Source organism: Lolium perenne, chromosome 3 (genome assembly GCF_019359855.2).
Source record: "Lolium perenne isolate Kyuss_39 chromosome 3, Kyuss_2.0, whole genome shotgun sequence".
Classification (NCBI taxonomy): domain Eukaryota; kingdom Viridiplantae; phylum Streptophyta; class Magnoliopsida; order Poales; family Poaceae; genus Lolium; species Lolium perenne.
In genome coordinates this window covers 134,781,528-134,802,498 of record NC_067246.2, presented here as the reverse complement: position 1 = coordinate 134,802,498, position 20,971 = coordinate 134,781,528, and the positions used below count along the sequence as shown (strand labels likewise).

At 45.3% G+C, this 20,971-nt stretch overlaps 1 protein-coding gene and 1 long non-coding RNA gene across 2 annotated transcripts; one reads left to right on the top strand and one right to left on the bottom strand.

Annotated features, from left to right (window-relative positions):
• The first annotated feature begins 16,510 nt into the window (after positions 1-16,510).
• LOC127342500 (uncharacterized) lies at positions 16,511-19,035 on the top strand. The gene is made up of 3 exons (XR_007876711.1): positions 16,511-16,765; positions 16,844-17,569; positions 17,762-19,035. It is a non-coding gene; the product is annotated as an uncharacterized lncRNA (long non-coding RNA).
• A 719-nt stretch (positions 19,036-19,754) lies between these two features.
• On the bottom strand, positions 19,755-20,507 carry LOC139838002 (uncharacterized). The gene has a single exon (XM_071827352.1). The coding sequence runs from the start codon at positions 20,505-20,507 to the stop codon at positions 19,755-19,757; it is 753 nt and encodes a 250-aa protein (XP_071683453.1).
• Between the last annotated feature and the right edge of the window lie 464 nt (positions 20,508-20,971).

Here is a 20,971-nt window from a genome sequence, read left to right as displayed (position 1 = left end):
TACAAGGAAGATGCATGATTGTTTCTATCACATGTATATTTGTTTGTTTCCCTCGACTCTTATGCTTGCTAATTAACCTTGCTAGCCAAAGACCTGTACTGAGAGGGAATACTTCTCGTGCATCCAAACCTTAGCCCAAACCTATGCCATTTGTGTCCACCATACCTACCTACTACATGGTATTTTCCGCCATTCCAAGTAAATACTTCATGTGCTACCTTTAAACAATTCAAAACTTAGTATCTCTTATTTGTGTCAATGTTTTATAGCTCATGAGGAAGTATGTGGTGTTTTATCTTTCAATCTTGTTGGGCAACTTTCACCAATGGACTAGTGGCTTCATCCGCTTATCCAATAATTTTGCAAAAAGAGCTGGCAATGGGATTCCCAGTCCCAAATTAATTAAACTAAATAGACACTCCTCCATGGTATGTGATTGATGGGCGGCACCCGAAGGATTCGGTTAGCCATGGCTTGTGTAAGCAAAGGTTGGGGAGAGTGTCATCATCATAATAAAACTAAAATAAAAAGGCACTCCTTCATGGTATGAGATTGTTGGCAGGCACCCGAGGATTCGGTTAGCCATGGTTTGTGAAAGAAAGGTTGGAAGGAGTGCCACACAAAATGAAAATAATATGGGAGCCGCTCTTTGAAGGTTGTCTGGCAAGGGGGTTAGAGTACCCGCTACCAGTCGTTGACAACAACAAACACCTCTCAAAATGTTACTTTTATTCTCTTTATATGATTTCAAAACTGAAAAAAAGCTCTAGCACATGATTTAATCCCTGCTTCCCTCTGCGAAGGGCCTGTCTTTTACTTTATGTTGAGTCAGTAAACCTATTTCCCTCCATCTCAAGCAAGCATTTGAGTAGTTGTGATCAAACCATTATATTGTGATTTGCTTCATCATGTCTTTTATTCTTCCTTGTTTAGTACAAGTTTTATCTGAATGAATATAGCTTTGCAAGTTATCAATGATCATGAAGAGACCATTATGATTGAGTATGCAAGTTGTGCCTTATAAACTTTAACATGAGAGCGCTGCTCAATGAGATAAGTATAATCTGTTAATTGTTCTCTGACCAAGAACGAAGTTTGCCATCACCAATTATGATTTCTTATGCACCTTTATTTGTGATTACCTTATACTTGTTTCAAGTTGAGTTATATGAGGAAGTTGACTACTATAATGTCTTGTGCGAATGAATATGATGCTTCTTGTCCGTATTTTATTTATCGACTCTTCACTCCATAAACATGTGGTCCTGTTTATCGAGCTCAGTTTCGCTTGGGGACAAGCGAAGTCTAAGCTTGGGGGGAGTTGATACGTCCAATTTGCATCACTATTTTATATCATAATTTTCTGTTATTCATTGATATATTTCATATTGGGACACAATACTTATGTTATTTCATCTATTTTGCATGTTTCATCATTATTGGAGGATCAAGCACCGGAGCCAGGATTCTGCTGGAAAAAGCACCGTCAGAACGCAATATTTCGGAAGATCAACTGTGGAAGGAAATTATACCAAAAATCCTATTTTTCAAGATAACGAAAGAAGCCAGAAGGAGGAGCCAGGAGTACCCAGGGTGGGCCCACACCATAGGGCGGCGCGGCCCATGGCCTGGCCGCGCCACCATGTGGTGTGGGGGCCCCACAGCCTCTTTCGCCTCCTTTTCTTCGCGAAACCCTTCGTCCCGAAGACCTAAGCCACAGAGGGTATCTCGCGAAGAGTTACAGCCGCCTCTGCGGGGCGGAGAACACCAGAGAGAAAAGAGCTCTCCGGCGGGCAGGAATCCGCCGGGGAAATTCCCTCCGGGAGGGGGAAATCGACGCCATCGTCACCATCATCGAGCTGGACATCATCTCCATCACCATCATCATCATCTCCACCATCATCACCGCCGTCTCCACCGCTGGACACCATCACCGCCGTACCAATTTGGGTTTGATCTTGATTGTTTGATAGGGGAAACTCTCCCGGTATCGATCTCTACTTGTTGTTGATGCTATTGAGTGAAACCATTGAACCAAGTTTATGTTCAGATTGTTATTCATCATCATATCACCTATGATCATGTTCCATATGATGTCTCGTGAGTAGTTCGTTTAGTTCTTGAGGACATGGGTGAAGTCTAAATGTTAGTAGTGAACTATGGTTGAGTAATATTCAATGGTATGATATTTAAGTTGTGGTGTTATTCTTCTAGTGGTGTCATGTGAACGTCGACTACATGACACTTCACCATTTATGGGCCTAGGGGAATGCATCTTGTATTCGTTTTCCAATTGCGGGGTTGCCGGAGTGACAGAAACCTAAACCCCCGTTGGTATATCGATGCAGGAGGGATAGCAGGATCTCAGAGTTTAAGGCTGTGGTTAGATTTATTCTTAATTACTTTCTTGTAGTTGCGGATGCTTGCAAGGGGTATAATCACAAGTATGTATTAGTCCTAGGAAGGGCGGTACATTAGCATAGGTTCACCCACACAACACTTATCATAACAATGAAGATTATTTAGCCGTATATAGCGAAAGCACTAGACTAAAATCCCGTGTGTCCTCGAGAACGTTTGGTCATTATAAGTAAACAAACCGGCTTGTCCTTTGTGCTAAAAAGGATTGGGCCACTCGCTGCAATTGTTACTCTCGCACTTTACTTACTCGTACTTTATTCAACTGTTACATCAAAAACCCCTGAATACTTGTCTGTGAGCATTTACAGTGAATCCTTCATCGAAACAGCTTGTCAACACCTTCTGCTCCTCGTTGGGATCGACATTCTTACTTATCGAAAATACTACGATACACCCCCTATACTTGTGGGTCATCAGCGGCTTGACTAAGGATGTCAATGGAGCGGGTTTGGACGGATATAGGAAAACCAGATCCATGCCCAAAACCATCATCCTGGCTCTGCCCCGCCCACGAAAGTATCCATGGGCATGGATATCGCCCCAAATCCAAATCCGGTGGATACCCGGATATCCATGGGTATCCATGCCCATAAAATTTGAATACCATTTCAGCAATATTTCACGTGCATTTCATCAATAATAAGCTAACTTGAATATTTTGGCAGCATTTCGACAATATTTCAGTAGCATGGCAGCCATAATTATGTTGACAGTTCACCATGCTATCTCTTTTGACTTGATGCATATTAATAATATCCTGCCTAATAGTATTCTCGACACCACCTTGAACAATGGTTGCAAACAATTGCAGAACTTACGGAAGCGGGAGTGATCAACAATTGACAAAGGGTACTCATGCACACATATCATCAATGCAAGCTCTTTTCAAGCCACTTCTTGATTGAAATTAGTATTCTCTATACTTACACTTCCATCAATATCTTTCGACAACTTCAATTTCTGTTGTTTAGGGCCCATTGGTGCATTCCTAGCAGGACATGTGCTGCGGTGGGGTGGTTCCGTAAGTGCGTTGTACCGGAGTTTGATTCTCCAGCAAAATTATGATGACACCAATTACATATAGCTCTGTTCTTCCCATTAATTAATTGTTTTGTGAAATCTTCCCACACATCATATGTAAGCTTTCTCTTATTAGACCCCCTACTAACAACAGCTTGGTCTACTGTCGCCTCAACATCAACAATACCTTGTGAGGACTGTGGATTTGCAAGAGGAGCATCGGCAGCTGAGTTCTCTACAGCTTGTGAAGCGTTGCTGCCCGGAGTTGTTGTTGAGTCATCCGCTGCAAATGTCCCTGTTACAAATAACATCATGAGGCGACGAAATTAAACAGACAGAAAAATACAACATCATTGCAGAGGGAGGAAGCATTGTTGTATTCATCCACGAGGGGCTCGATATATAGAGTACAGGCAATGATACACACTAAGCTTGAGTGTTGTATTCAGAAATATGTTAGGTTCATATTCAGCAGGCAATGATACGCACTAAGCAATGATACACACTAAACTAGAGTACAGGCAACTAACATATTTCTGCCCGAAGCAGTATTTCTGCCCGAGTACACAATCTCTACCACTGATTACTAAATAACAACTGACCTAGTGTACACACATGAAGTGTGGGACTAACCAAGACACGATCTAATAATCATGAGGCCAATCATCCGTTTCTCACAACATAATTTTGAACAAGGGTACCTTGACGGGTTGTTGATGTTGCAGATCCTGTGGTGGCTGCTGTCGTTCCTCTCGCTCGCCCACGTCCGTTTCTCACGACTGGCGGCATTTGATCAAAATCGTGAGGCTGCCCTATGAGGATTGAGGAATAAATTGAAGGTGGATTAGTAGGTAGAGGGAACAGCAGCAATATGAGATGGATTAGGCAGAGAAGGGGCGGAACAGACGGACGGGACGAGCAGCATCTTACCAGCAGCCACCGGAGAAGAAGGGCGGAACGGACGCCAAGGTTGATCGAGGTGGCAGGGACGGAGACGACGGACTGGCGCGGCGCGGCGCTGCACCTTCCCTCGCCGCCTGCTTCTGACGGGGCGACGGGATTTTGCAGGAGATTTCGTGCGGGAGCCCGGAGCCAGGGTATTTCCTATTTAGCGATAGGGAGGAGATGGCTCGATCAGTCCATTATGGCAAGCAATCGTATAAACGAGGAGGCGGAGCAATCAACGAAAGAGGCACAGTCAATGCGGCCGGCGGTTCCATGATTATTTATATGACAGTATAAAATCATTAGGGCCTAAAAAAGGCAGCTAATCATAGGTAAAATCGCATGTGTCACTGATATGTGGGTCCCACATGTTAGTTGGATATCCATCGAATATCCACGGAGCAAAAGCTCTCTCCGTGCCCGCTCCATGAATTATCGGATATCCGCCCCATGAAATCCGTGGACACAATCAACCCTTCATACTCGTGCCCGACTGGTCGAATATCCGTGGATACCCGGATCCGTGGATAAAATTGCCATCGTGACTTTTAATCGAATACAATCTACTGCAATACTTGTTCTACTGTTTTCTGTAAATAATCATCATCCACACTATACATCTAATCCTTTGTTACAGCAAGTCGGTGAGATTGACAACCTCACTATTTCGTTGGGGCAAAGTACTTTGGTTGTGTTGTGCAGGTTCAACGTTGACGCCGGAATCCCTGGTGTTGCGCCGCACTACATTTCGCCGCCATCAACCTTCAACGTACTTCTTGGCTCCTACTGGTTCGATAAACCTTGGTTTCTTACTGAGGGAAAACTTGTCGCTGTACGCATCACACCTTCCTCTTGGGGTTCCCAACGGTCGCGTGCTGTACGCGTATCAAGAACACTCAAGTAAAGTAGCAAGACTGATTTTTCTTAGTTCTATTTGCTAATGCAGAGATAGCAAAAAATGATGTCAAGCCCAGCACTCTATTTCCGTTATACTGTCCATTGTGTTATACACAGATACAAGGCGTCAGGATTTTAAGAAACAGCACGAGTTGCCCCTCTTTCATTCAATGTCGTCTATTGTAAAACACAATCTACTGTAACTATCAAGATATGGCGAACACAATCCATTGTAACTATGGACATTCAAGCCATCACACCAACAAGAAATAGATGACACCATCCACGCACAGGTATAGCTACAACCACCGCGAGGTGCAGAAGTGCAGATACAAACAATACAATTACAAGGAGGACATGAGGCGGCGATGCGGCAAGCATCAACCTGCGCCATGGTCATGCAGCTGTGGAGACACGCAGGAGGACAAGATCTGATCCTACCACAACCTATCACCTTCCAACACGAGCAATCCCTAACGTTACACAGAGAGGGGAAGGGGAGGACGAGGAGGAGATAATATTACCTTCTGCAGGCCGGCGCCGAAGGCGGGGAAGAAGGAGATGCCGGAGATCTTGATCTTTCGTCCGCTAGGTCTTCGGTCGGCCTCCGTGGCGGCTTCAGCGTCGAGGAAGGGAAGCGTCAGTGTCGTGGAGTTGCTCTCGTCCAGCCGGCCACCGTCCCCTCCGGTCAAGCCTAAGGATGGCAATGGAGCGGGTTTGGACGGATATAGGAAAACCAGATCCATGCCCAAAACCATCATCCTGGCTCTGCCCCGCCCACGAAAGTATCCATGGGCATGGATATCGCCCCAAATCCAAATTCGGTGGATACCCGGATATCCATGGGTATCCATGCCCATAAAATTTGAATACCATTTCAGCAATATTTCACGTGCATTTCATCAATAATAAGCTAACTTGAATATTTTGGCAGCATTTCGACAATATTTCAGTAGCATGGCAGCCATAATTATGTTGACAGTTCACCATGCTATCTCTTTTGACTTGATGCATATTAATAATATCCTGCCTAATAGTATTCTCGACACCACCTTGAACAATGGTTGCAAACAATTGCAGAACTTACGGAAGCGGGAGTGATCAACAATTGACAAAGAGTACTCATGCACACATATCATCAATGCAAGCTCTTTTCTAGCCACTTCTTGATTGAAATTAGTATTCTCTATACTTACACTTCCATCAATATCTTTCGACAACTTCAATTTCTGTTGTTTAGGGCCCATTGGTGCATTCCTAGCAGGACATGTGCTGCGGTGGGGTGGTTCCGTAAGTGCGTTGTACCGGAGTTTGATTCTCCAGCAAAATTATGATGACACCAATTACATATAGCTCTGTTCTTCCCATTAAATAATTGTTTTGTGAAATCTTCCCACACATCAGATGTAAGCTTTCTCTTATTAGACCCCCTACTAACAACAACTTGGTCTACTGTCGCCTCAACATCAACAATACCTTGTGAGGACTGTGGATTTGCAAGAGGAGCATCGGCAGCTGAGTTCTCTACAGCTTGTGAAGCGTTGCTGCCCGGAGTTGTTGTTGAGTCATCCGCTGCAAATGTCCCTGTTACAAATAACATCATGAGGCGACGAAATTAAACAGACAGAAAAATACAACATCATTGCAGAGGGAGGAAGCAGTGTTGTATTCATCCACGAGGGGCTCGATATATAGAGTACAGGCAATGATACACACTAAGCTTGAGTTTTGTATTCAGAAATATGTTAGGTTCATATTCAGCAGGCAATGATACGCACTAAGCAATGATACACACTAAACTAGAGTACAGGCAACTAACATATTTCTGCCCGAAGCAGTATTTCTGCCCGAGTACACAATCTCTACCACTGATTACTAAATAACAACTGACCTAGTGTACACACATGAAGTGTGGGACTAACCAAGACACGATCTAATAATCATGAGGCCAATCATCCGTTTCTCACAACATAATTTTGAACAAGGGTACCTTGACGGGTTGTTGATGTTGCAGATCCTGTGGTGGCTGCTGTCGTTCCTCTCGCTCGCCCACGCCCGTTTCTCACGACTGGCGGCATTTGATCAAAATCGTGAGGCTGCCCTATGAGGATTGAGGAATAAATTGAAGGTGGATTAGTAGGTAGAGGGAACAGCAGCAATATGAGATGGATTAGGCAGAGAAGGGGCGGAACAGACGGACGGGACGAGCAGCGTCTTACCAGCAGCCACCGGAGAAGAAGGGTGGAACGGACGCCAAGGTTGATCGAGGTGGCAGGGATGGAGATGACGGACTGGCGCGGCATGGCGCTGCACCTTCCCTCGCCGCCTGCTTCCGACGGGGCGACGGGATTTTGCAGGAGATTTCGTGCGGGAGCCCGGAGCCAGGGTATTTCCTATTTAGCGATAGGGAGGAGATGGCTCGATCAGTCCATTATGGCAAGCAATCGTATAAACGAGGAGGCGGAGCAATCAACGAAAGAGGCACAGTCAATGCGGCCGGCGGTTCCATGATTATTTATATGACAGTATAAAATCATTAGGGCCTAAAAAAGGCAGCTAATCATAGGTAAAATCGCATGTGTCACTGACATGTGGGTCCCACATGTTAGTTGGATATCCATCGAATATCCACGGAGCAAAAGCTCTCTCCGTGCCCGCTCCATGAATTATCGGATATCCGCCCCATGAAATCCGTGGACACAATCAACCCTCCATACCCGTGCCCGACTGGTCGAATATCCGTGGATACCCGGATCCGTGGATAAAATTGCCATCGTGACTTTTAATCGAATACAATCTACTGCAATACTTGTTCTACCGTTTTCTGTAAATAATCATCATCCACACTATACATCTAATCCTTTGTTACAGCAAGCCGGTGAGATTGACAACCTCACTGTTTCGTTGGGGCAAAGTACTTTGATTGTGTTGTGCAGGTTCCACGTTGGCGCCGGAATCCCTGGTGTTGCGCCGCACTACATTTCGCCGCCATCAACCTTCAACGTACTTCTTGGCTCCTACTGGTTCGATAAACCTTGGTTTCTTACTGAGGGAAAACTTGCCGCTGTACGCATCACACCTTCCTCTTGGGGTTCCCAACGGTCGCGTGCTGTACGCGTATCAAGAACACTCAAGTAAAGTAGCAAGACTGATTTTGCTTAGTTCTATTTGCTAATGCAGAGATAGCAAAAAATGATGTTAAGCCCAGCACTCTATTTCCGTTATACTGTCCATTGTGTTATACACAGATACAAGGCGTCAGGATTTTAAGAAACAGCACGAGTTGCCCCTCTTTCATTCAATGTCGTCTATTGTAAAACACAATCTACTGTAACTATCAAGATATGGCGAACACAATCCATTGTAACTATGGACATTCAAGCCATCACACCAACAAGAAATAGATGACACCATCCACGCACAGGTACAGCTACAACCACCGCGAGGTGCAGAAGTGCAGATACAAACAATACAATTACAAGGAGGACATGAGGCGGCGATGCGGCAAGCATCAACCTGCGCCATGGTCATGCAGCTGTGGAGACACGCAGGAGGACAAGATCTGATCCTACCACAACCTATCACCTTCCAACACGAGCAATCCCTAACGTTACACAGAGAGGGGAAGGGGAGGACGAGGAGGAGATAATATTACCTTCTGCAGGCCGGCGCCGAAGGCGGGGAAGAAGGAGATGCCGGAGATCTTGATCTTTCGTCCGCTAGGTCTTCGGTCGGCCTCCGTGGCGGCTTCAGCGTCGAGGAAGGGAAGCGTCAGTGTCGTGGAGTTGCTCTCGTCCAGCCGGCCACCGTCCCCTCCGGTCAAGCCGCCGCCGCCGCCACCGCTATCGCGAGAGATGAGAAGGAGGAAGCTCGTATCGCTCGCGTCGCTCGGGATGAAATCCACGGGTCGACCCTCGTGTTTCTAAAAACCGGTCGAACAGAGAGGTCTGGGGCAAAACCCGACGGCGTAGAAAACCGGCGCGGTTTAACCGAACGCGTCTTAGACGTGGGCCGGTGTTTAACCCCCGGGGGCCCAACACCTGTGTAACCACGCGGATTTTGGCCCAATACCGGCCGGGCTGGGAGCAACCGAACGAGGCCTGAAGCGGAGCAAATAGAAGTGAGATATGAAGCTTAGGCTCTAGTCCTCGCGTGTAGTCTCCTAACCTTGCGGAGCACCACGTCCAAAAGCGTCATCTCCCTCGATCTAACCAACAGCCAACACTGCATGTGTAATGACATTTGAAATATAGCATTAGCAGAGTGACCAATCGACTTTCCTTCAATAGTGAGTTTGTTACGTATATTTCACAATGCCCAGCATTGGGCCGCAAACGTAAACCACGCGATCCTACGAAGGGGGCCTGCTAAGCTTTGGGCTAGCGCGATTAACTCCCCGTCCCCTGTTGGGTTCCAGCTAGTGCCAAGGAGCTCCCTAACTCCCGCCCACATGAATCTTGCATGTCACAGGCGAAGAAGGTTTGGTTGCAGTCTTCTGACTTCCCACAGAGACTACACAGCCTGTTGGATGGGCCATGGCGTTTCGCCACCTGATAACTGGACAAAAGTCTACTCCGAATGAGCTGCCAGAGGAAGACTTTGATCATAGGTCCTACCCTTTCCGCCACACTTCCTTGAAGTGGGTAACTGTGGCCCCCAGACCAAGGTAGATAGACCGGGAGGAGAAGACCCCAGATGGGTCAAGAGACCACGAGATTTCATCCTGGAGGTTGAACGTTGGGAGTGCCTGCACCTCCCAAGACAGGTTGTCCCATTTCACCGTTTCACTCTAGCAGCATGGACCGTAATGAAAGGCCGGCCGCACAACTAAAAAGACGGGGGAACCTAGCCATCAGGGGACCTGACCCATTCCACCAATCAAGCTAGAAATAGGTTCGCAGCCCATTGTAAACCCTATGCTTCTCCCAACTTGAAGTGCCATTTGATTTTTTGTAAAGCATTCCAAATTTGGGAGCCCTTGGTGGGTAGTGCACGCAAAAAGAGGTTCCTACCCCGTAGATACTTCGCGTTAAGAAGGTCAGCCCACAGACCTCTACTGCCCTAGTGAAGTTTCCAAATCCACTTAAGCATCAGAGCAATGTTCATCAGCTTAGTATTGAGGATTCCTAGACACCCAAATGCCTTAGGCTTGAACATAATTGAACAGTCAACCATATGATACTTTCACCTGTCCCCCACTACTTCCCAAAAGAAGCGGCACATATGCTTATCCATTGCATTGTGCACAGGGTCGTGCAGCAGGTAGATACCCATGGCAAACATAGGTAGGCTGGTTGGTCAGCCCCAGCATGCCTACCGAGGCGTGGAAAATACCATGGCACGGGTCAACCCTATGACCCACCTTGTCAGGGAGGAAGCCCCAGTCATCCACCCAGAGAGGTGCGTCGCTTACCGGGAGGCCAAAATATTTCATGGGAAATTTGCCCAGTTTGCACTTGAGCTAATTTGCCATCCTAAATTTCTCCCAGTCCGTCCCCCGTTGCCATCACCTCACTCTTGTCAAAGTTAATCTTCAACCCTGATATGTTTTCAAAGCAGAGTAGGAGGAATTTGAGATTTGCGGTCCCCAGATCGGTCGGCTCCCTAAGGATCATAATATCATCCGCGTACTGAAGGTGAGTCACTCCCCCTAGAATTAGGTGCGGGACCACCCCATGGATATGTCCCGCCGCGCTAGCCTGAGAGAGCATAGCCGCCAAAGCATCAACCATAAAGTCGAAGAGGATAGGGGATAGGGGTTTCGCTCTATCTAACTCCACGAGCGTTACGGAAGAAGGGACCAATCTCTCCTCGTTCACATTGATCGCAGTCTACCCACCCCTGACCAACTGCATCAAACAGTAGACCAACATATCCGAGAAGCCCTTCCCCATAAGGACTTCTTGGAGAAAGTCCCGGTTCACCCGGTCATAGGCCTTCTCAAAGTCCAATTTAAGAAGCAAGCCCCCAAGCTTTTTGACCTGGAGTTCAGGGCAAGCACTCTCTCATACAAGCACCTGCCTTTGATGAAAGCCATTTGGCTAGATCGATAGTTATATGGGCAATCGTCGCTATGGGGATGGCATAAGCTTTTGTGATAAACTAGAAGGATACCCCGCACGTTGCAGCGGAAATTTCTCTGATAACTCAATTTTGTAAAAAAAAGAGGATATAGGTTGATTGGAATAAGATGTTATTTGTAGGAACATGCAGGATTCAATTGACGTAAATAGTCAAGAGGCTAACTAAAAAATTAACTTGAAATGGTTATGTAGTTGGCGGCTAAAAGTTGATGATGTGGATAATTGGAGGGCTTAAAAAATAGATAATATGGCTTGCATGTAGAGTATTAATAAATGTTAGTGGGGATGACATGGACAATTGAATGGCTAATAGAATGGATGATGTGGATAGCTTGCATGTTGAGATAGACAAATTAAAAGATATTTTAGTGAGGTTTTACTTTATAAGAGACTAGGAAATTTGCCCGTACGTTTCTACGAGTCTACTTTTACTTAATAATTTTTTATCAGTCAAGAATTTAATACCGTAAAAAATGATGCAAGTCTTTCTTGACGGGTGGTGTCCTGCTGTTAAGAGCATGTGATATTGTTCCCCTTCGTTGGCTATCTGAGAGGGTTGAAGGTGCTTGGTATCTACATGGTCTTACTGGATCCCTTCTCTCCGAATATGATTTACACTTGATACTCCTCCATGGCCATAGGCATATCATTCTTGATCTTACACGTGAGTAGGTTCTTCCTCTCGTCTCGGAGCACCCTTTCCAATGTGACAATGTGACCCTCACATCGATGGTGTTGGCCACTTCGCCCATCTCATCGTTCACATCAATGCCTACCTACACCCTCGATTTTACAAAGTTGACCTCTTCATCCAAGATGAGCCCATAGCTTGTTGCTCGCCAGCCACCATCATTAGATTTGAAATTTAACCGATATTTGCTTAGCTGTCGCATTTTTCTTGAATGTTTCTCTGCGAAATTGGTCACGGTATGGCTATGAGGGTCATTCTATCATTGCCACGTGATGGCGGAACCTTTCACCTTGCCTCTTGATGGCGAACAGTTTCACCCAATCACTGTGTGTTGATGCGTTTTACTATGCCTCGAACATCGTCCTTATCGGCACAATTGGTACGGACGGGGTTTTGGAAATGTCAGCAAAACGGTTTTAGTAGAGAAACTTGAGTCGCAAGTTTTGTTTAAAATGGTCACTTCGGTAGTAGCATAGAATTTTCAAAAATAACATGGGGCGAAAATTCACATAATAGATTAGAGTACTAATTAATCGTAAGGACAAATTTAATCATCTTTGCATTTTTCTGATTAAATTGGTGTGGCGTGTTTAGATTATTAGCTAACCACATGCTTAGGCAGGTAAATTTTCCACCATATTTTTCTTATTCTCACATCACTATTCTTTCGTACTCTTTTCTTCAAATTGATAGGCAGAGCATGGGCAGCATCGCCTGTGTGGTGATGTCCGCCGCCTGGAAGTTTCACAGAAATCAATTAACTCGATCTATCAATATCTTACCTGCTCTCTTCTATTCCGTTTCTGCGGAGAGTGAGATTGACCCAAGGAGTGGCAGCGATGGGTGCGCAGCCAGTTCCTGCCATCGATCGATCAGGAGTTCTACTGTTCTAAAAGTGTCTTACGTTTATATGGAATGCTGTTTTGAGCTATCGTTCCACATAAACGAATTTAAAAAAGGAAGAAGGTTTTAGCTCCCTTCCATTGTCTTGGGTTGAAGATCAAGCTCTTTGAAAGCCGAGGTCTAGTGGAAGAGGCGGAAGAAAGCTTGGGAAGCATGGACTTGAGCCGAAGTCGAGTCGTCAGGAAAGAACGAAAGAAAGCCTGCCTTCGCCCGGGGGCCAATACAAAAATATCTGCTGAACAGAGTATAAAGAACGCAGGGTGAGCTGGGCAACAAAGAGATCCACGGAGAGCACACTGCGTGGGTCGCCCGGGGCGTGGCGGACACCAGCGACCTCTCCAGGACAGCTGCAAGGTATCCGCCTCCGCAGCGGCGTCGAGAAGGTGTGATCAGAGCACCGCGAGCCGTTCATGAGCAGAATCGGCCGCGATCCATCAAACTGGTCGAGCGGCAACAGGGAGAGCCTCAGATCCATCGACAGCACATTAGATTTGAGCTCTAGAACGTCTCTGAAATCCCAAATCCCAAATCCTCACCATGGTCTGCTGAGAGTGAGCAACGTTGAGCGAGGCGGTGGTAGGTCATTGGTATGTTAGTCGATCTGTGCTGGTAACATCCCGCCGGCGTCGTGAACCCTGCCACCAGATCTACCGGGAGAGGCAACCGCGAGAGGAGTACAAGGTGCGGACAACCGAGCGTCTGGTCCTGCAGAAGAGTGTGTATGCTGCAGCGGAGGAGGCCGGCCTGGTGCGGGGGGCGTACCAGCAGATGGAGTTCCGACTCCCGCGCTACGCTATCGACGCGATGGGTAACCACGGGGAGGGGCGAGGCAGGCGGCGAGGGCATGAAAGGGGATCTCAATTTCTCGTGCAGGCTCGGATGGGATGGTAAAAAGATAATACTCTGAACCGTTTTTCCACTTGCCGGTGGCATGGGGAGTAATTTCCATCAACTCCAGGGGTATAAAAAACGGACAACGGAACTCTTTTTGCTTTATTATTAGGTATAGACTAGGACAATGCCCGCGCGTTGCAGCGGAAGAGCAAAAAGTGTTAACCATGTAGTCAACGTTACATTTAGTTTAATTAAGTTGGACTATAGAAACTGCTGAAAACAAGTAAATGTTCATATGCAATTTGTACATTAGTTGATTATGGTATGGTTTTGGGGTAAGGCGCATTTTCAGAACATGAATAGTAGTGAAGCTGATTGAAACAGTTCCGAATTTGATTATACTTATAGTTTTCGTAAGTTGCATGATATTCACGCACTAAGTTACAGGCCTTTCGAAAACTTACGGGATTCTTTCAGACTATTCATTGTAAGCTTGTCATTTTTTCCTAGGTTGCATACTTTTGAATTTCCGTAAAAAAATTGCCACGTACATGTACGTGTGTACTTTACATGCGGAAATTTTTATATAAATTTCCAGTGGTCGGGAAATACAATTTTGCCGCGCTACACTGAACCGGGATCAGCAGCACCTCGGTGCAGCTGCACATTTCCGGTTTTGGGGTCATGGTCTTACTACTCCTACAAGTCCTTGTCGTCCCTTGTTCTTCTGCTGGAAGCGAGTAGCTGGTATATTTTGTGTTCTTATATTTATAATGCCCTCATCCATTTCATGTTTTATTATAAAACTAAAATAATAAAGTTTTAATATTTTACAAAACCTGTTTTACATAACCCTAGCATCAGTTCTCTCTCTCCTGATTCACTCCTCCCACGTAACATGATCTAGAACTTCTCTCATTAGAGCAAGTCCAATAAAAACCGCTAATTTGACTGTTTATATACAATTTGAATAGATCTCTAAAGAATCTGCCTCTTCCGATAAACAATCTACTTTCAATAGATCTCTAAAATAAAAATGATTAAAATACTGGGCTGATAATTTGCTTTTCTTTGATGGCACTCATCATCTTGAGTTAAACTTGAAAGTTGTGAAAAAATAATATGATAACCATAAATTTACTTTTAACACCTGGAGAGAGCACACAACGTGACACCTTCCTTGAATTATGCTCTACGTATACTTATATTTGGGCAACAATCCTTTCCATTTAATCCCTTCCCTTCCTTTCAACTTTTATTTAGGCGACACACGCGTCGATGCGGCCAAACATGCAGAGCCCACAAAATCCATTCAAGTCTATTCCCTTCTGTTTAACTTTCTTATTTTCTCCTTTCAAATCTCCCATGATCCCTACGGCAACCTCAGACGGACGGGGCTTGCCTGCTCCCGCCCTTTGCTTCCATCGGTGCTCCCCGCGCATCCCACGGCTCACGTTGGTTTCTCATCGTATGTTCCTTCTTCACGAAAATAAATCTGCAAATACGAGCTAAGTAATACGAAACGCTCCAGAAATACTTCCATCAACTGAGATCGTACACCTACCGCGACCGACGCAAGACATGGGACATGGCACAACATCTTGAAGAAAGTGGAGCTCGTTGATTGTTGATTCATGCGCTAGCCTCCAAGTCGTTGATTGTTGATTCATGCGCGCCATCCTCTAGATCACCGATTGATGCAATGTTTGATGAATTTGATCGTCAATTTGTTTGTATTTGCCAAATGTATTCCGTGAAGAAAAAACTGGCTGGGGATGAGAACTGGCGGGAGCCATCCGATACATCGGGGAACACGGATGGGAGCAGAGAGCGGGAGCAGGCAAGCCCCGTCCACCTCAGACACGCTAGCCAATTCCTTCCTGATCATGTGATGCTTCTGTTTTATCTTGGCTACTTGTTAATTCGTAGGAAGCTGACGTATATAAGCAGGCAAGACTATCCGTAACTCAGCGAGCTGGGACTAATTATACCCTATATAAAAGCTAAACTGTTTAGTGCATCCTAATTGATTCTGGTACTGTAGATTGACTATTTATCCTATGGCTACTCCAGTCATCTTGCAACGCGTGGACCTTAATTTTTTTTCCTCTTTCATTCGGTTGATCAGATCCTTTTTGTCTTTTTTGTTTTACGAAGAGGCTACCGGTTACCGGATCCTATGCCTTTTTCTTGCGATGGCATCCGGTGAGAGTAGGTCGCTGCAGTTAATGTGACACGTTCATAATTTAGTACCTTTCAAGAAGACTGCCGTATTTTCTCACCGCTTTGACTGGCTTCTTCCAAAGACTCAGCCTTATTCACGTTTCCCCTCACAAGCGCGAGACTATTTCCAATTCCCGTCCCATCACTGCTTCCACTAACCAACACCAGTTCCATCCCGTCAGCCAGGCGTCGGAGCGCTCTCCCATCTCGCGCCGGCATGATGTGATCCTCCTCGGCGAGCCGAATGGCTTCCCAGATGAAGGTGTTGGCCTGTGGTGAGCAGGAAGGGGGGAAGGGGCTCGTGTATAGCGGAAAAAATTGGAGGCAGCGAGCAGACGAGTTGGGGTTAGGTAGCGCGGTTGGGTAGCGTCGTTGGAGGCATACATCAGAAAGAGGAGGAGTGGAGGACCTCGAGGAGGTGCACGAAGAACCAGACCTAGGAGGCGGCAGCAAAGGGGGGGCCGAGCGGCAAGCGCAAGCAGCTCCCGGCCACAAGGAGCTGGTCGCGGAAGATGAACTCGACATGGGTGAGTAGGATCTTGAGCGCGACGACGCCGACGAGGAACTTGAGATCTGCAACGGCGTCGCCATGCCCGAAGCCGCCGGGCGAATCTCCTTGCCAGCGTCACCGTCGCCTCATCCATGCCGTCTGCCTTCCCCGTCCATGCCGGTGACAATAGGGTTAAGGAGGAGTAAGGGATCATAGTTCGACAGCTTAGACGCGCACATCGCCCACGATGATGCCATGGTGCGTTCCTCCTCTCTCTCTCTTTTTCGTGTTTTTGTGTTTGCGAGATTAAATTTTGATTTGTTCCTGTCCCTGCAGCAACTGAAAGGGCTGACTTCATGGATGGGATGATACTTTGTTTCCGTCAAAGCTTTTACTGTTGAACTTCATTGATGCGACGACAGGCTGATTTCAGTTGTCGTTTGCTGTAGGAATTTGCAGAGTCTTCGTGAGAGCAAGTCTCCAGCAGAGCAACAACAACTAAGGTTAAAGAAGAAGATACCGCCACGGAAAATACTGGTTCCCTTACCCCCTATCCAATGCTGCTAATGCCTATGTGATCTCTAACTGCACATTGCAAGAACACGTCAAATTTGCCATCGTTTGATGTTAACTTTTTTTTTGTTTATGAGGGAATGATCTCTGGGTATTTTTTTTTAGCCGCCTACATAATGCTTGAAAGAATCACGAATTCAACAATTCAATCTTTGTCAATATATGTGAGCATGCTTCATGAGTTCTGGGCTAAAAGTGTAGAAACTGAATATTCAGAGTCCATTCGTACTGTAGAACTATTAAATAGATCAATTTTTGAAAAGCAACAGTATGGCATAAATGTTTTAAGATCCTTCATGAAAAACTGAAACATGATCAGTTTGCCATCTACAATCAGATGCTTACTTAGTTAATTTGATGTTAAATTTTCCCGTAAAATATGAGAGTTCTTAGTTGCTGAATTCTGTTTTCCTACGAGACATTGTCTAGATATGTAGATTAAAGATGGGCGATGGGTCGGCGCTTTCTGCAGATTAAGGAAATCTTTAGGTATGATTCTCAGCAAAATTTGTGTCCCTATGCATGCCTTCACTATACAAATGTAGTAGAACCACTCTTTGACTTCCAAATAGTTCCAGTTGATACAGTGATTGAACATCTCACAAGAAAGCTACGTATGTTTAAGGTTATGACTATTCACTAATGCACTGATGAAAAACAGTTGTTTCTTATCATTACCAGGGGAGGCGCTATGAGCTTTGGACCTCTGCGGAAATGACGGGGTCCTTGGTCAATGGATGTGCCTGCTTACAGGTTTTATGTGGCAGAAAATCCAATTCATCTGAAGAGCATAATTGTTGAGCTATGACTGATCATCACTCTAAAAAAATACGCCCTTACTTATGTGGACACCCGTCATTGCTGAAGAAATGTTCTCCCCATATTATGCATTGGAACATATTGCAAGATAAATTAGCAAAGGTCACCTGTTAGAGATCTCATATATCTCTTCTATGTCCAGTCCAAGCTGTGAAGTTTCTTATTTTTAAATCACGAGAATACACTGCCTTGGAAATTTCAAGTTATTTGCATGCCATGAAATTGGGGAAACATACTTCTTTAGGTACAGATTAAAATTTAATGATGGTTGACGATGGTAGACAAGCACAGGTTTTTTATGTGGACTGCTGCAACTATGAAATAAATTTTGAGGATATTTGTGAAGTTTGGACCGTTGGACAAATATTTAACTTCCCGTTTTGGAGTCGAGCTACAGAATTATCATGGATGAAAAATACGAAAATCTGCTACATTAGTTCATGACCTTTTAAGTCACCTGTAGCATATTGCAGCTTTATGCAACTTCATGTTAGTGCATACATTTCCATTGCGCAGACTACATATTTACTTATTTGTTATATAGTTGCATTATAACATCATGCATATTTCCAGTTTAACTGGCCTTTGCATATCTTTGTACTTTGTTGTGCAGGACTTTATTATATTCCATCCTTGCATTCCATTTTAGATTTTTCTATTTTCATCTGAACAAGATTATAGGTGATTGTATTGAAGATGCACGAGAAAGAAAACGTCAGCCAATTGATCTCACGATTTCTCTGTTTTTGTGCAGTATTGAATCAGACTTCCCTGGCGACAGCGATGAAGATGGGCCTTCAGCAAACAAAGAGAGCAAAGAAATCATGGTCCTCGACTCCTCCAACGTGGACGATGACGATGATGGCAAGCATTCACATTTCCAAAGCCACAAAGCATCACGATGACGCGAGCATTCATATCTCCAAGCCACAAAGTATCGAAGATGGTTATCCTGGCATTAGCTTCTTTAAGTTTCCATCACCCCATGTATGTCCATATTTTTCATTTAGTAAATCCGTTGTGGTTTCTTTCATGTCCAACAACCTGGCTTGATGGGCTTTGGAGAGATGTTTCTATTGTTAACCGACGCTTTCCCTCATGTATGCAAGTAACTTTTAAACGATCCTACTTGCCAACACAGGGATACCTTATGTTGTGCCCATTAGCCATTCTACGGGCGCGGCGTGCCGCCGCGCCATAGCTTCCTAGTCATTCCTAATGTTTGATCGCCCGATGCTTTCATTTATTTCTGCCGTTCAATACACGGGCCAACCAGGAAATAAAAGCCCATAGCGATGCGAGAAAAATCCAAGAGCAAAGGGACCTGGGCCAACCAGGGGCACAAGGCGAGCTCCGTCCAGCGACGGACGAGACAAACTGATTTCAACATATGCGGTGGCAGTTCTTGTAATTTCATCCAAAAAATATGGGTAAATAAAAAAACGGATGAAAATTTTGGGGAAAAACCTTAATTCCTTTATTAGTAGGTATAGATATAGATTTGAAAATAAGTTAATACTAGCAAAAATACCCGCGCGTTGCAGCGGAAGAGTGAGAAGACCTACATCGCAGGGCACATAAATAATTTTGTCGGTACGACCATCATGTGGTTAAAACGTCCATAACGCATCGGTTTGACGGTAGGTGCGGCGATACGACTTGGAGCCATTGCCTTGAGGATTATTATAGAAAATATGCTCATGCTCGTTGCGATGGGAGATGTATTTTTAAATATCCTTAGATTTCTATTAAATAAACTTCCTTGACGGTGGCGCAATTACTGTCAAGAACTAAGATTGTTTTTAAAAATAATATATATACACATATTTTTTTTTGCAGGAAATCTAGTGAGCTTTTATTCCATCAACACAGCACCCTCGCTGTCCGCTTGGATACTAGTTACAAGAAAACTAGGGGGAGACGACATCCAACATTCTGAGACCCCAAGTGTGCATGCAAGCTTCGCACACAAGTGGGCAGAATGGTTAGAGTGCCTCTTAACATGTTTAATACAGAAAGAAGTAAAATCTCTAGCAAGCTCTTCAACCTCGAAAAGAATTGGCGCTATTAACGAGCGCGAGCCTTGGCGTGTGACCCATAGATCAACAACCTCCAAGCAATCCACCTCCATTACTACCTGTGCAAACCCTCTCAGTTTTGCAAACAGGACACCCTCGCGGAGAGCGAGCGCCTCGGCCACCAAAGGATCAGTGACGCCCTCCTGCGGTTTACTCCAGGCACCAACGAAGCCTGACGCAGTTCTTGCCACTCCACCCGCTCCGCATTTTCTGGCATCCAAGGCAACACCAGCATCAGTGTTCACCTTGATCCAACCATCATCGGGTGGTTTCCACCCAAAACCTGGCATTATTTTCGTATGGCCACTAGGCAGATCAAGGATCGCAAGATCATCTCTGATCCGCTTCACAGAATGTACAGGATCAGTAGTGCCATTGTCATGTGTAATACTGTTTCTTGACGTCCAGATCGCCCACATGATTGTAATGATCTTCGGCCTATCTGAGTCTAAAATGATCGGGTCACATAAAATGTCCCGTTCCCATGTGCTCGGGTGCAGGTCCGGTAGTTTAACATCGAGCCAGATCATCGCCTCCACCCAGAATTTTCGTGCATGGCTGCATTTGATGAGCGCATGCATCAAGTTTTCGTCTGCATCTAAGCAGACGTTGCATCTCGCCAAAGGCACAACATGTCTATATTTGAGAGTACTTTCGACTGGAAGAATTCCCCGAAGAACCCTCCACCAAAACACCCTGACCTTCGGCACCACTTTGAGCTTCCACAGTCGGTTCCATATTTGTATATGTTTCGATGAGGATTCTGTAATCGTCCCTTCTTCTTGAGCAGCATGCTCGTTATGAGTCACTAGAGATTGATACGCAGATTTTACAGAATAAACAGCCGACTTCTCCAAAGCCCAAGCCCAAGAATCATTGCCACCAGCTCTCAACGGTATATTTAAAATAGCATCAGCATCTGGTGCAATAAAGTTCCTTCTAACCTTCTGTATGTCCCATGATCCACATAATGCATCACATAATATACTGGAAC